The sequence below is a fragment of the Oryzias melastigma genome, linkage group LG14, assembly GCF_002922805.2.
Source record: "Oryzias melastigma strain HK-1 linkage group LG14, ASM292280v2, whole genome shotgun sequence".
Classification (NCBI taxonomy): Eukaryota; Metazoa; Chordata; class Actinopteri; order Beloniformes; family Adrianichthyidae; genus Oryzias; species Oryzias melastigma.
In genome coordinates, this window is record NC_050525.1 from 24344539 (window position 1) to 24359544 (window position 15006).

A 15006-nucleotide genomic window follows, 5' to 3' on the forward strand; every position below is an offset into this window, starting at 1 on the left:
TTTTATCCTCTAATTTATATTCTTCAAGATCCAAAATTATGTATTAAGCTTGAGCAAAATAAGAAAGGCATAATTTCATGTATAAATGAAGGATAGTTGTTAATTAGCTTAATTATTAGTATAAATACATTAAAAAAAAGAATAAAAACGAGTATTTGTGTCTTTCTTGTGACAGTTTCCTTATAAAGTGATCATTTATTAAAAACTCACTGAACTAAAGGTAAAAAAATATGGTAATTATAATATATTACTGAGTAAACTTATTATTTTCCAATCTGTAAAGTAAAAATAAAGAGAATCCAACATCATAAAACAGTTTATTAACACCAAAAGGAAGAATACACACAGAATAATGCAGGCTGCATTGTGAGAACATTCAGAATATTACACAAACAAATAAAAAAAATCTCCCTCTTTTTTCTGAGAGAAGCAGTTAAAGGGAAAAAGCGTAAATAAAGCCATGCACTTTAAAGCGGATCTACAGCACGCCTTCTATCAACACGATGATGAAAGGAATGGGTCTGGAAGGTTGAGGAGAAGCATGTTTTCAAATGACTAAAACAAGGAGATCTGGCTCCACTTCACATTTAAAGTTAAGGTGCAGAAAAAAAAAAAGCTGCATGTTCCCCTGGTGCTGTGCAAAGTTCTGCTGCAACCTTTACGTTGTGTCTGCTCTGTTTGTTTGATCACTGAGGTGTGAAATGATAAATCCATCAAGAAAAGCCAGAAGCGCAGCAGAAAATTGTGTTATATAATCGACTTGTATTGGGTTTGGATGTCGGCTTCCTCTGAGAACTGTTCCGACAGCACGACGCAGGAAGGAGCTGCACTTCACACAAAATTAATGAGTTTTTGTTTCTTGTTGTCAGTTTTCAATATTTTAAGTTCAGTACCGCAGAACTGCTGACATTTATCTTTATTCATTCATAAATACAAAAACAATGTTGATATTCTTCAAGTTTGTTGATCATTTGTCTGACAGAACACGCACGATTTAAACAAGATGAGGAGAAATGTTCGGATAATTTATGAACTAAATGGGGTGTAGTCGATCATAAAATGAGTAAGAAGTCTGTCTTAACAAAATAAGATATTATTCTGCAAATTGAGAGAACTGACCCTTTAAAAAACACACAAATAACCTGAACCTGATCATTCAGATAACGTCATGTAGTGTGAAAAAGAGCCTTTGTGTTTGGATGAGAGTTCTCAGATGAAAGTGAATTTAACTAAACACTGGAGAGTAGAAGCTGCGTGCGCACGCACACGACTTCCCGTGTCAGGGGAAAGAAACCAACACCTGCTCTGCCATCCATCTGGAGTCGGCGGCGTCCTTCAGAGCTTTTAGCCTGAAGCTCTGCGAGCAGCCTGGGATCCGTGTTCCATGCGGTTCCGTCATTGTTCTGCCTCCTCGAGTGACGAGCCAGAACGGGCACGAAGCCGCGGCTGCCTTTCACGGCGAAGGCATTTACATAAATGATCGGCAAGAGTTCACCTCCGGAAAGAACGCGCAATGCTTTTCAGCGGCTGACAGGTTGCAGCGTTTTTAAAAATAAATTGGGGAGGGGGGTGTTGATGGTAAATTGAGGAGAAGAGCCTAAAGCACAAAAACACTGAACGCCAGCGTGGTAGAAAACACTGATGATGGCGATCGCTGCAGTCACGGTGGAACGCCGTCTGAGCTGTAACACTGAAATGACCCCAAGTATGTACACCCCCCACAGCACGACGACCAATAGGCTCTAAAAACACAAGACTGGACCGGTTCAACGAAAGCATGCAGTCATCCGGAAAAATTAACGCCGCTCCATGTGGTTAGTGAAAGCTTGGTCCTGAAAGCAGCAGGAGATCCAGTTTTCTGAATTGTCTTCTTAGTGAACTCATGCACACAGCAGGCAGTTTCTACTCTACGGATCTGTGTGAATGGCACGCCGTTTCCGGCCGCCGCCGCGTCACACTGCCGTTTGTCCTTGGAGGATAAAGCAGCTGTGGGAGTGAATCACCTGTCGCCAGGCAGACTCGTGTCGTCGGACAGAAGCTGTTCCCCTGAATCAGAGCAGAAACAGACGATGCACGCCTTATTTTTCCACATTTACAGGAAAAATTAAGGAACGAAAATGACATAGTCTTCAATTAACTATTGATATTTTTGTCATTTTCTGTCACTACGATGAAAAAAATGGACCTGATGCTGCACTGCTTTAGTAAAGTTTAGATTATATCTTTAAAAAACTTTTTGGATTTCACATGGAATTTGCTTTTTTTCAAGTGGTAAATTATGAAGATATCTTTTAAGAAGTGCGTCCAGATTTGGTCAGTCTTTTTACACTGAAGTTCATAAAAACAGGAGCCTTTTTACTCACCAGTGTGTGAATAAAAATGAGTACAAAGCAATCATTGAGCAGCTTCCTTCTAAATTCTAGTAGCAAATAAAATGATAATTTTTGCTTTAATACATATGTATATTATGATTTCCCCAAAGTAAAATCTAAATGTGCGAAAACTACAGAAACAGCAAAAACGTGACAACATTTTTCCATGTCCACTTCAATTCAAGGACTAAAATCTGTTCATTGCTTTTGTTTTGAAATTTATTGTAAGTGTATGTAATTAATCAAATTTATTTTAGTTGTGTCGCATTGGTTCCTACTCTGTGGCCCTATTGGCCAGATCTCACTTGAGAAGATTTCTTTTTTTTTTTTTTATCTGAATATGTGTTTTTCCCCCTGGTATAATAGAGATTATACAAAAACAGTTTATATTAGGGATGTAAAGGATACAGATAAGTATTGAAAAATCAATCTAGTACTGGGAGTAACAGCAGTATTGCTTAAAAATCACATATGAACAAAATTATGTTAGTAAAAAGATATAAAATCAAAGTAAAAAATGGGTTTTTATCGACTTTTCTGCTTTTGCCTTTTTATCTATGTACATGTGATGTAAGCAAAAAGACGTGCAATCACAAGCTTGCTTCTATCAAGTCAGGTCAATTACAATTGTGTAACTATACTTGAATGAACTAAAATGGCACAATTTTTAACCACAAAGAAAAAAACTCCAAAAACCAGGTATATCTTTAAATCTCAAATGAGTATTAAATATCTAGATTGTATCTATTAAGGTAAAATAATTTTTTTGCATAATTTTGCCACAAAGTTAGTCAAATCTTTTATGCATCGATTTGTGGATTGAATCATGTTAGAGGAAAAATAAACACTAAGTTAATTAATGTTGCTCCTGTTACAGATCATTAATTGATCATTGGTGTTAAACTGTAATCCTAAAGGGGCTCATTTCCCTCGTCTGTCTGCTGTCGTTTACTTTAAGCAGGTTAAAAATGGCTTTTGGAGGACATGAATTTAGCAAACCTACTTCCAAAATTAAAGCTTTAGAAAACGTTCTTAAACTTTAACCATCTGATGTCTGGGTCACAAACTAATTCAACCTCTGGTTACAAACAGAGGCATATAAAGGCGGATTGATTACCTCTAATAAATAAATATGGATACCTGTGCAGGGAGGAGTGTGGTTGTCATAGCGAGAGTTGCAGCTCTGCAGACCTTCATCCTCGGAGTCACTGTCGCTGCTGGTTGCTGCCACCAGGATGGAAGATGACTGATCTTTAGTTGATTAAAACAAAAAAACATTACCAACACAATCAAATCTAATCTCTTTCTTCTTTGTTCACCAGGCAGTAACATTTCTGATCATCTTGCACATGAAAATGAAGATACATTTAGGAAATGTCATGCTGCCAGAAAACTTGTATCTCAAATTGAACTTATTTAATTTAAATCAACTTGGGAATGAGCCAGAAGAAAATGACCCACTTCAGATCAGAGGAAGTTACTTAAATTACCTTTTTAAGGCTTGTTTGACCAGATTTGACACATTTTATTTTAGAACAACTTTATTTAACAAGAAGAGACCCACCTTCACTTGGGGGTGCATTAGTTCCCTCCAGCAAGGACTGATGGGAGTTTCCTGAGCCTTCAGCCTCACAGTCTAACATGGCAGCTCTGCAGGAAGAAGAAATGAAGAACGGTATGAAACGCTGGAGAGAGTTCCTTGTAGCCAGATACACCACGGATCTCAGCCTCACCCAGAGGTCCTGCCGCTGCAGCTCTTGCTGGTGGTCATGTAGCTTGGGCCTCCAAGGGTAAATATATCGTCTCTGGATCCTGAGGCTCCGTACAGCTGCTGCTCCACACAATACTGCTGCTTGGAGGAGGAGATCTGCTCTGATGTGGAGCTGCTGAGGGACACCAGGGTCCCTGTGATAACGTCAGCCTTCACCGCTCCTGGAGCCAAAATAAATCGATCACACACAGCTGTAAAACTTAATGATCCATTAAAGAAATGATCACATACAGTTTATTTGTTGTCCCTAATTAAAATGAACAAGTTCTATAAAAGGCCTTTAAATGCTCTAATCAATCTCAAGAATCAGAGGGATCTAACTTCCACCAGTTCACATTTTGTACACCAAGTAATGTTTGTTTTGAAGAGAAATAAAAAACTTTTATTTTTTACTCAAATGTGACAAATGTGTAAAGAGAGCTGTGAAATGATAAAACAATGTGCTACAAAACAAGGCAGGAAGAAAGAGCCAACGCATTTCATCACAAACTCAAGAGAATAAAACAATATTTTCAGAGAAAAGGGCAAAGAAAAGCGTTCAAACAATCCATCTTCTCAACCAAATCCATCAAGTGTGTAGCTGAGAATAAAAACAGTAAATTCCTTTGATTAACCAGAAATGTATAAACATTTTTACTTAATGATTTTCTGTAATTGATTGATTATTGAAGAATCTTTGAAGCTGCTTTCATCTGGATTTTGTTTCCTTCATAATTACATGACTTTCTAACACAAAGTTACAAAAAAACTGACACCTCAGTTAATAGAAGGAGTTTTAAAGTGTCTGTTTTTGATTCTTTAACACAAAACTACATTTGTTGTTTCCATCTAAAGCTACAAAACATCTGCTTATCAAAGGAGTTGTGTTCTAAAAATGAGGCAAAATCTGTCTTTAGTTTTTTACAATTATTTTTGTTGTTTTAATGCTGTAAAACTCCTCACTATAGAATTTATACACTTTTCTCATGAAGTTTTCTCTCTTGTTTAAGCTCTCAAAGTTCAAAACTTTATAGAAAAATGAATCCAGGATTATGGGATGAAAACAAAGATCCGATCGGGGTCGTAGATTTTTGTGGATTTGATGGCACGTTCTGTACAGGAGACGTGGCACAGAGATTGATAAACAGTGGTCAGGATGCAGAACTGCTAAATAAATAGATATATTTGGAAAAAAAGCAAGAAAAATCTGCACAATACCAAGATTGTAAAAGATGAACTGCAATATACCGAGAATAACCCTGAATTTACAAATTGTCATTACCTGTAGGGCCCATATTTGCAGTTTTAAGGACATTACGAGGAGAATGACTAACCGTCTGCTGTGGACATCACATCTGCAGGATGCAGGCTGAGCTCTGCTGCAGGTTCTGCTGCTCTCAGCTCTGTGTCCATCTCCTCTGGACTCCTCCTCTTCAGAACCACAGAGCTGCTGCTGTCCAGCACGGGGGACAGCGACTTCCTGGCTACAGAAAGAAAAAAAGCAACAGCCATTATTTTTATTAGAAGCTACATGATGTTGAAAAAACATATCTCTATAAGTTCTATGTTTTTTATAATCACCTAAAATAAATCAGTTTTAATACATCTGCTAGAACAGGATGGCATTTGTTACATTTTATCTTTAATAAAGTTAAGTTGTAATGTGTGCACAATTTTACAGAAATAAATAAAATATTAAATAATTAGTTTGGGACACATTACTGTTTAACACCTCTTCTTAGATTTCTACTAACAGCTGAAGGTAATATTTTCTTTTTTTTTTGGAAGATAAAATAATTTATTCAAATGTAATATTACAAAGTCAAAAATCTTCCGGTCTCTTTAGATCAGCACACATCTTTGACACTTCCTTCAAATCCAAAAATTCTTTTTAGTTACAATCTGTGCTGGGTGCACATAGCACTTTACCAGAGCGGGAGGGCCTGGGCCGAGCTGCAGCCGATCTCGCCCCCAGTTCCAGCTCACCAGGCTTACGACAGGCTGTCATCTCCGTATCACCATGGTGAGACGAGACCTCCTCCACGCAGAAGGCACCAGATGGGCCGGGCCGGGGCTCCGCAGACACCCGGGTCTCCAGCATTTGACTCTTGACATCGGACATCTTGCTGCGGACTTCGGCCATTTGTGCTTTGAGGCGGATCAGGACGCTGGAGTCTGGAGCCGATCGCCGCACCGCCTGAGGCCGCCGCTCACGTTCTTTTCTCGAGTGAACATGTGCTGGAGTCGACAGAGGAAACGAGGATTATAGAGTGTAATCTCTTCTTGCTGCTTTTGTTTTTCTAAAATAGAACTTTCCTACATTTGTTGACACTTGACAGTATATAAGGAGCTGAAGAAATACTCATATGGATTAAAGCTTTAGTCACATGCCATTTTTTTATCCTCTAATATTATTATTTTTTTTCCATCCTCAGAAAGTCGTGAAACTGGTTCACAGAGAGACAGAAGTAATGCTGAAAGCAGCTGTCTTTCAAACGCATCTCTTGCAGTAGATGGTGAACCTCGCTGTACTGGGCGAGTCTCTGAATGAACCAGATATGATGATCAATGATTTTATGGAACTCAAAATGAATAAACTTGATCTCTCAACATTATCCGTGTCTTAACACAAATAAACTTCTACAAATAATACTGATAAATGTATTAGAAAGCGTGTTAAGCTATGTGTGGAATTGCTATAGCCTGAACTGATTATGTGATTTGGAAAAAACAACAGATTATTTCGGTCTCCAAACTCATGATGTGAAAATGAAGGATCAATCTCACATTAAAAGCCTCCGTCGAACACAATGGTGTAAATGGATTTTTGTATTTGAGGAGCTCTGCTTGTGGGTTCAGGTATCGACTGTTGGTTTAGCTGGACTGTTTTGTTGACGCTGAAGCGAGTGTGTTTGCACACCTTGGCTGTGGAGCAGAGATACCGGGGGCCGAGGCTGGAGCCCCCACAGAGACTCCACGCTGCTCCTCTCCTTCAGATCCAGCAGCTGGATCAGGATGACTGGGTCGATCTCCAGGAGGCTGCTGCTGCCTGGCCCGACGGCACCACCGCCAGCTGCACTGCTGTTTGCACTGCGGCCAGTAGGGGCGCTGCGGTGAACGGAGCGCAGACCAGAGCTGGAGCCACCTGCGAATCAGAAACCAACTTTTATGCAAAATATTAGGGAATAAAGACTTTAAAATTAAGCATCTCTTTTAAAAACTTTCATTTAAATTTATCTGTGAAGACTCTCATTCATCCAAAATGGTTCCATAGCAGAAAACATTTAAAAAAGGATTCAAGAGGCCTTTTACATTTTAATAAGAAGTGCATCTTCAATTTAAAAAACTAAGTCTGGGAGACTCTTTGTAAAGCTTTCTCTTCTATTAATATAAATAATAATAAAAGAAAAATTAAAAAGATTTTTATATAAATTCAGAAAATTCATTTTTCTCTGTTGCAGTCAACCAGTTTATTTAGTTATGTTAAAAAACTGTTATATTATTAATGAGCAAAAAATAATGAAAAAATTGAAAATCTGATAAAACATAAAAGGGGGGAAAAACATAATTGATGTATACATAAATCCTAGAATGCTAAGCTTAGATGAGAGCCGAAGAGTATGTTGGATTTTATTTTCTCATTAAAATCAAAATAAATGTACACAACATGTGAAGACTATAGAAGACCTAACCAACATGCAACAAACACCAGAACAAACCACAAAAGGAATCCTTGCTATAACTTAACAAGCATCTAGTGGTGGAAAGACAAATTACATCATAAATTTGGTTAAAATGTATCACTAATGTGTTTTTATATACCAGAAGAACCTTTATTATTCCAACACTTCAAATAAGGAGAATTTGGTTGATTTCTGAAAAGTTAAATATTTATGTGTTTACAGAAGAACTAACATGTCTGCGAGCGACAGAATTCTAGCATGTTTGTCAAAAATTAAGCACATAGTTTCTTCAAAATTATACAAATAAATAATGTAAAAATTTGTCAGTTTCCTGAATTAAAAAAATTAAGTTTCTCCCAGCAAATCTTTGATGAAACTCACAAGTTCTTAAATGGGACAATTTAAAGAATCTGTAACCTTGTACTTTTTTGGTCCACTGCATGCATAAATATACGTATTCTTTTTTCTGTGCATGTAATGACTTTTATTCTGTAACTCCAACGATCAAAAATCCCTGATTGATCACATTTTTTATATATTTTTTTTAAAATTGGAAGAACCCCTTAAGTTTAGAGTCTGTTGTAACTTAGAGGATGCTCCAAATTCATGAATTAACTGCTACGAGCATTTGCTAATACTTTTTTGCCAAAACCAAGGTGCATATGAAAAACAACGTCTACATATTTTCAGCATTAACTATATTTAATGATTAAGAAATTATTGTAATGACATTAGGGAGGGTAACAACATCTTTTGTTGTATGTTTTTTGTAATCTTTCTAAAGGAAATTCATTTATGTTTCTTTTTCTGCATCAATGTGCCTTCCTGCCTTGAGCAGAGTTCCCACTTACCCTAAACCTTTCCTGATCTGACACCTCTGCTGCATTTTTTTGCATTAAAATCAGATGCTGATGCAAGCACTCAAACAGACAAAACTAATATCTGAAATGCCGCATAGTCAATTTCTTTTTTTTCAAAGCTGTTGTGTAACTCATTTTTAACTGGAAGAAGAAGAGAAATTCTGATTCGGTTTCAAGAGGCACTGAGTCATTATCTCTGCACTCCACACCAGTCTGTAACTGGCTGAGTTCCAGCTCCTGGGGTACTTTATTCTCAGCGAAGGTTATGCACAAAAAAACATTCACATAAAGATTTGAATGAGAAATTAGGGTTAGATTTGTTGTTCTGGTTGTGTTATCACAACATAACTGAAAATAAAGTGTGTAGATAGACTGTAGCACCTAGAAAGACCCCATCCCTCCTCCAGCACATACAAACTGCAAGCGTTCCTATATTAGCATGCAGCATGGGGCACAGTGCACCAGCAATGACTCATCTCCTAATACGTTCAACACCAACACAGCCACTGAGGGAGGCCTGCCATCCCATCACTCTGCTAGTCCCATACTGATGTCAAACAACAAGAATGGAGGGTTTAAAACCCCACGAAGGAGATTGTGCTTTTGTGTTCCTCAGCCAGAGAGAAAACTGAGCCTTCGGGGAATAAAGAACATCAACTTTTGATGGTTTCAGCCTCAGGAATGCTATAGTAGAGGGTCTAAATATCTCTGATTTTATTTGAGTTTTTGAGGCTGCCTCTAGAGATACATCACTTTATTTATTCAAGTCAGTTTGAGTTCTTTCAAGTTGATTTAGGGGACATTCAGACAAAAAATGCAGACTCGGTTTTATTGTAAAAAGTGTAAAAAAATCTATTTGTTTTGTTTCAATTGTGCATTTTTAAGGTTTATCCAAACCACAAAGACAACATCAAATTGTGACAATAGTCCCACACTGCAAACTATTTGATCCTTGCAAAGATTTCAAACCCAGCTTTTAGAAATTCAAGATATTTTACGAGTTTTTAGATTGTTTTAACTTTTTTTTGCTCCACACATTTTCAAGCTCTTCTCCATATCAGTACTTTTAAAAAACTAGGGATCTAGAAATAAGAAAATTATTGTAAAAAATTGCCCCATACTCTTGAAAATAGGAAAAACTTGATTTACCGTAAGTCTCAAAAAACCTCATATTTCACTGTAATTATGTGAAATTTTAAGGAAATTAAAGTTCAATAAATGTTGATAATTCATTGTAAATATTTGGAAAACAAAAATGTAGATTTATGCTCTAATAATATGTGCTAGTTTTAGATTTTATGCAGACTTGTACCAAGATCGTATTCTCACTTTGTTCACATTCTGTTCTAAAATGAGTCATTTCCACTTACACTAGTTTTTGTCACTGTAATCAAAATGAATAACAATAAAGTACATAAAAAATAAATAAAAAGCATTCGCTCAGAACTAGCAAATAAATACTTATTATTAGACTGCATAACAGTCAATTTTAAGTCATTCTATCTAACAGAAAGTTTTTTTAGTTCATTTTTAGTCAATTATTTATAAACCCAACAGTATAGACGAGTCATTACCATAGTTTTAATGCAACATCACTGCCAGTCCATTAGGGACAAACACCAGGAAACCATCCTCAGTATCCTGCGTTTAATAAACCCTTTCTTATAATTGATAACTTTAAGCACTCATTACAATGAATTTTTGGGGAGTTTATACTCTGCATGTCTGCTTATAAATAATCCTGCAGTTGATTTTCACCTCTTGACTCTTCGTAAACACCTAAAGACAAAAGCTCCTCACACCAGAACAGTGGAAAGCAGAGTAGAGTTGGTTTTATTTTTATTATTGACCAGCTTACAATTTGCTCATAAATGGAAAGAGGAGCTTTTACATGATTATGATGCCAGAATGTGACCTTTTTAGTTAAAAAATGTTTGTTTTGTTTTGATTCAGAGCAAATTATATCAGGAAAATTCAGGCGTGACAGAAATTTCATAAAATCAGAGCGACAGATAATGGAGGATTATGTACAGGCCTTTGTTAAAATCCCATCAGATGTTCACACTAACCAAAAAAACAAACTTCAGTCCACCTTTTCAGATTTTATAGTGAAAGAAACATGTTAAATTTATTGATTAAAGGGGATCAATCAATAAACCAATTAGCATTTTAGGTACTCCTAATTTTTTTTTGTTGCTCTGACTTGGCAACTGTGTTTTAGACTTTAAATTAGTAAAAAAAGATCACCAGTATAACAAAAACTCACCTTTTCTGTATTTTTTTTCTAAATTCGGCTTAACAGAAGAGAAATTCAAAATTTAATTAAAAAAATTCTTGAACAATTGTAAAAATCTTTTAAATAATAAAAAAGTTATTAAAAAGTAAAAATGTTTGAGCATGTGAATGCTGAATTATGAACAAAAATCAAAAGTAGAAGTTCAAACACAATACCACTTTCATGCGCCATTTTTAAAGATTTATGAAGCAAAATGCGGAGCTCTTGTTATAAATGGCCACTCTGAAAAAAAGTCATCGTTCATCACAAAATGTGCTCTAAAAAAAGGCAAACAGAGATGCACAGAGTCATTTATAATGCAGCGGCTGTCTGCAGAGGCAAAGGTGTGCAGTTGCAGCGCAGTCATAAATTCTAAGCTGCCTGCGTGTGTTTTTATGAAACAACGCGGTAGCGACGACACTGACCCTCAAGGACAGCAGCGAAAAGAAAACATTGAGGCAGCAATGTTCTGCTTTATCTTTATCTTTCAGAAAGCTGTATTCCCACAGCAGTGTTTAAACTCCAGGAGTCGCACATAAAAAATAAAAAAAACAATGAGAAAGATGGCTGATTCTTGCGATCAAGTCATACCTGTGGCTCCAACCATGTCGTCAGGGAGCTCTCCTTCTTCAGCTTCCAGATTACCAATAAAATCAACATCATTCTCCCCTGACCTGTGCAGAGTTTAAAAAAAAAGAGAGAGATTAAAAACAATCCTTTTATTTTGAAATCCAGGCTTTTCCTTCTTAGTTTTTTACAGTGAGTCATAACAGAAAGTGTTGTTTCAAACTGACATGGTCTCCTCGTCTATGTCGTTTTCCTCGGTGTTGCTGGTGGCTGTGGAGCTCCCCGACGTGCTGCTGCCATCCAGCGGGTTCACCTCCTCCTCCGTCAGACAATCCACCTCCAGGTCTCCATCTGACAGATCCTGAACCACAAACGATGATCAATCAAGAGAAATCTTCTGTCTTTGTTGATAGTTTAGCCACTCGATGCAAAACCCCCGAGTCTCATCAAGTAGTTTTGTTGAGTTATTAGTTTTAATGTCTTATTAGACTTGATATAAGACATACTAACAAGTAACTTAATGACTTGTTTTGAAACGTTATTGTTGAGTATTTTATTCTTGAAAACATTTTATTTTAAGCGATATCTACAATGAAATATGTTTTTTTTTACTTCACATAACATTTTTAACTAGAAATTTTATTTGTGAACATTGAGGGTTTCTTTAAAAATTAGTCAAATATAAATTTATAATTTCTCTAAATTGAGCCATTTTATTTTAAAACAAGACCCACTCTGATGAGAATTGTGTTTTTGTAATATTTTTAAAATGTTCTTTTAGCATTTTTCTCATGATGGAGGGCATATATAAAGCAAATTAAGATCGAGTATTTCTTTAATTTAATTACTGTAATTCTGGAGCAGATGAAAAAAAAAAAGCTGTTTGAAAAAGAGCGTATGTGTGATGTAGAAAATTTGCTGGAAAACACTCCCTGCTCTGCTTAAACAAACAGCTCTCGATGAGGAGGGGAAGAGGGGCGGTGTTGCTCCCTGCCAACAGTCCCAGCCACAACTTAGAAGTGAATTTCTAATAACTACTGCTGCTCTACAAAAAATATCTGCTACAAAACGACAGATTTTTAGACTAAATTAAAGGACCAGTGGGAATCCTTTTGAAATATCTCAAAAGACGATTGGAGAGTCTTTAAAGGAAGTTTCTAAGTTCAGTTTGATGTCCTCTCTTACATTCGAGTCATCGTGCTGTGTCCTTTCTTCCTCCTCCTTCTTATTGTTGCTCAGAGTATTCTGGATGTCGCTGTCGCTCTTCACCGACCGCGGGTCTCTTTCAGATGTCGTGGTGCCTGCCGCAGGCCTCAGGTCAGGGGGCGAGGAGCTGCGTGATGTCTGGCGGCGAAACAACTCGATGGCCAGCCTCTGAAATCAGACTTGATAATTACTCAAAGCAGCTAAATGACCATTTTTAAGGCTGTCAAAGCCGGAGCCATCACTGTTATCTCTAAATCTCTAAATCAATTACATGATCAGTTTATGTAATCTTATGTTGTTGCACAAATTTTCTTATTTTTTTACAGTTTACACTTGTTTTTGCACAAGTTCTTAAAATTGCTTAAAACTGCTTACAAAGCCTGCAACGCACTAGCTAACCGATATTTATGAGAGTACAGTTTTCAAAGCAAAGCAATGCTCTGTAATAAAAATATTTTTCTCATTTTTCCACTCAACATGCCTCTTTCAGATTGTTGATCTGCTGGATGTATCCGCTCTGGGCCGACTCCAGCTGGCTGATGTACCAGTACTGATCCCGGCACTTCTGGAAGAACGTCGGTGAACGAACCTGGTAGCTGTGCAGAACAATCAAGACAACTCAGTTACAGTCTGAAAAGTGAAAAGTTTATGTGAACGTCCTCTGAGAGATAAGTCGCATCTTGACTCACCGGAGAACCAGCGTGTCGGTCTGCATGTTCAGGTAGCCCTCGCTGGCGAGGAGGTCCAACCGGAAAAAACGGTTGTAGCCCCAGCATTCACCGACCTCAAAGTCTGAGGCAAACTCCCGAATGATGTTTTTGGTCGGGTCGCTGGAAGCCTGATGAACCATTTCTACACGGTACTCATACCTGCAAAAATACCAAATTACAAATTAAATGAGTAGTTTTTGTTCTTTTTCTGGAGAGTAAACAGCAACAGAGAGGTTTCAGATCTAGACGGTGGCTGGTCCAACTCAAATTTGTCTTGCATCAAAAAATTTAATGTTTTTAGAAAGACCCACTTCAATCATCTTTTGATCTATTTCAAAAACATTTCCTTTGGTATTTTAATTGTGATTATGTTGTTTTTTTGCCCAAATTAAAACCTGTGTTGTTTTTTAGGTTTCTGCAGAGCACTAGGAGTTCATTAAAATTGAAAAATTTGAATACAGAAATACTTAAAAATGTTTTTTAAGCTTAATTTTCTTAATGTACGTCGTCCATCATTACAGGAAAAAAAACCCAATCTGAGGAAAAACAGGATTTTCCTAATCTAACATTAAAAAAAACACTTTAATTTCTATTCATTCTACTGGAATACTAAAATGAAATCACAGAAAGAAATGTTTTGTACTTTGATGTTTCAGGAAGTCCGGCAGACAGTTCAAGGAACACAGACAGATAGTTTCCTCGGACGACACCATTTCCATCCTGAAGAAACACATTAGCAGAGTTGCAGAATTGGTAAAAATCCCAAATGTTTGTGGCTAAATTTTTTTATTTAAAGTGGAAAATTGTTCAGAAACTTACTGGATAGACCTTGAGTCTCCAGCACAGGCCAGAGATCTGCAGTGGAGGGCTGTAGACCGGGTCGGCCCGCTGCCTCAGAGTACTGCAACAGCACGAATATAAAAGACCAGATGTTACGACAAGATCCAGTTTGATTGAAATAGTTTCAAATGATCTTCCTCTTAATTGTCCACAAAATAAAAGGTATTTTGAGGTTTACAATAAATTATTATTTAAAAAATCAAAAATCGTATGTAGACAAAACAAAAAATAGTTCTTTATATTGGCAATAACCGTAAAATTTGCAAATATTGACTGTATATTTTCACTAGACATTTTACTCCCCCCATGCACATGTTTGTTCCTTAATGAAAACAATTTTGCAAGTAATGAAATAGAACATAGTTAGGTCTGCTTTATAGTTAATAGAGGATTTAAGGATAGGATTTACCTGAAGTTAACCAGAACAAAAGTGCTGGAGTCGTAGGCTGGAACCAGCTCACTGGAGGACACACAAAAAAAAGCATAAATTAAAATAAAAACTAAAATAAAAAAACACACACAGTAAATATCAGGAAATGTAACTTTTTCTACAGTGTAAACCAATCAATGTTGGAAAATTACGGAAAGAAAAACATGCTATCAAAGGCGCATTTGTCTGTACAAAGCAGACAACCTGGTAAAGTCTGGGGGGACCGGCGTGGTGACGAAGGACTGCATAGGCTTCCGGTGGACCTGCTGGAACATGAGCAGGATCTCTGGGCTCTTGGAGATGAGTTCACTTT

At 36.9% G+C, this 15006-nt stretch overlaps 1 protein-coding gene across 1 annotated transcript in view; it reads right to left on the bottom strand.

Moving 5' to 3' along the window:
- Window positions 1-298: 298 nt before the first annotated feature.
- trim37 (tripartite motif containing 37) overlaps window positions 299-15006 on the bottom strand; it is a gene marked incomplete in the record, with an annotated part of 23241 nt that continues 8533 nt past the window's right edge. Inside the window, 16 exon segments of the mRNA XM_024266759.2 lie at window positions 299-2046; window positions 3513-3623; window positions 3937-4022; window positions 4106-4304; window positions 5457-5606; window positions 6052-6360; window positions 7043-7267; window positions 11532-11614; window positions 11735-11868; window positions 12693-12881; window positions 13195-13309; window positions 13403-13582; window positions 14067-14143; window positions 14243-14324; window positions 14673-14723; window positions 14898-15006. Of these exon segments, the coding sequence (XP_024122527.1) occupies window positions 2000-2046; window positions 3513-3623; window positions 3937-4022; window positions 4106-4304; window positions 5457-5606; window positions 6052-6360; window positions 7043-7267; window positions 11532-11614; window positions 11735-11868; window positions 12693-12881; window positions 13195-13309; window positions 13403-13582; window positions 14067-14143; window positions 14243-14324; window positions 14673-14723; window positions 14898-15006 (2147 nt within the window).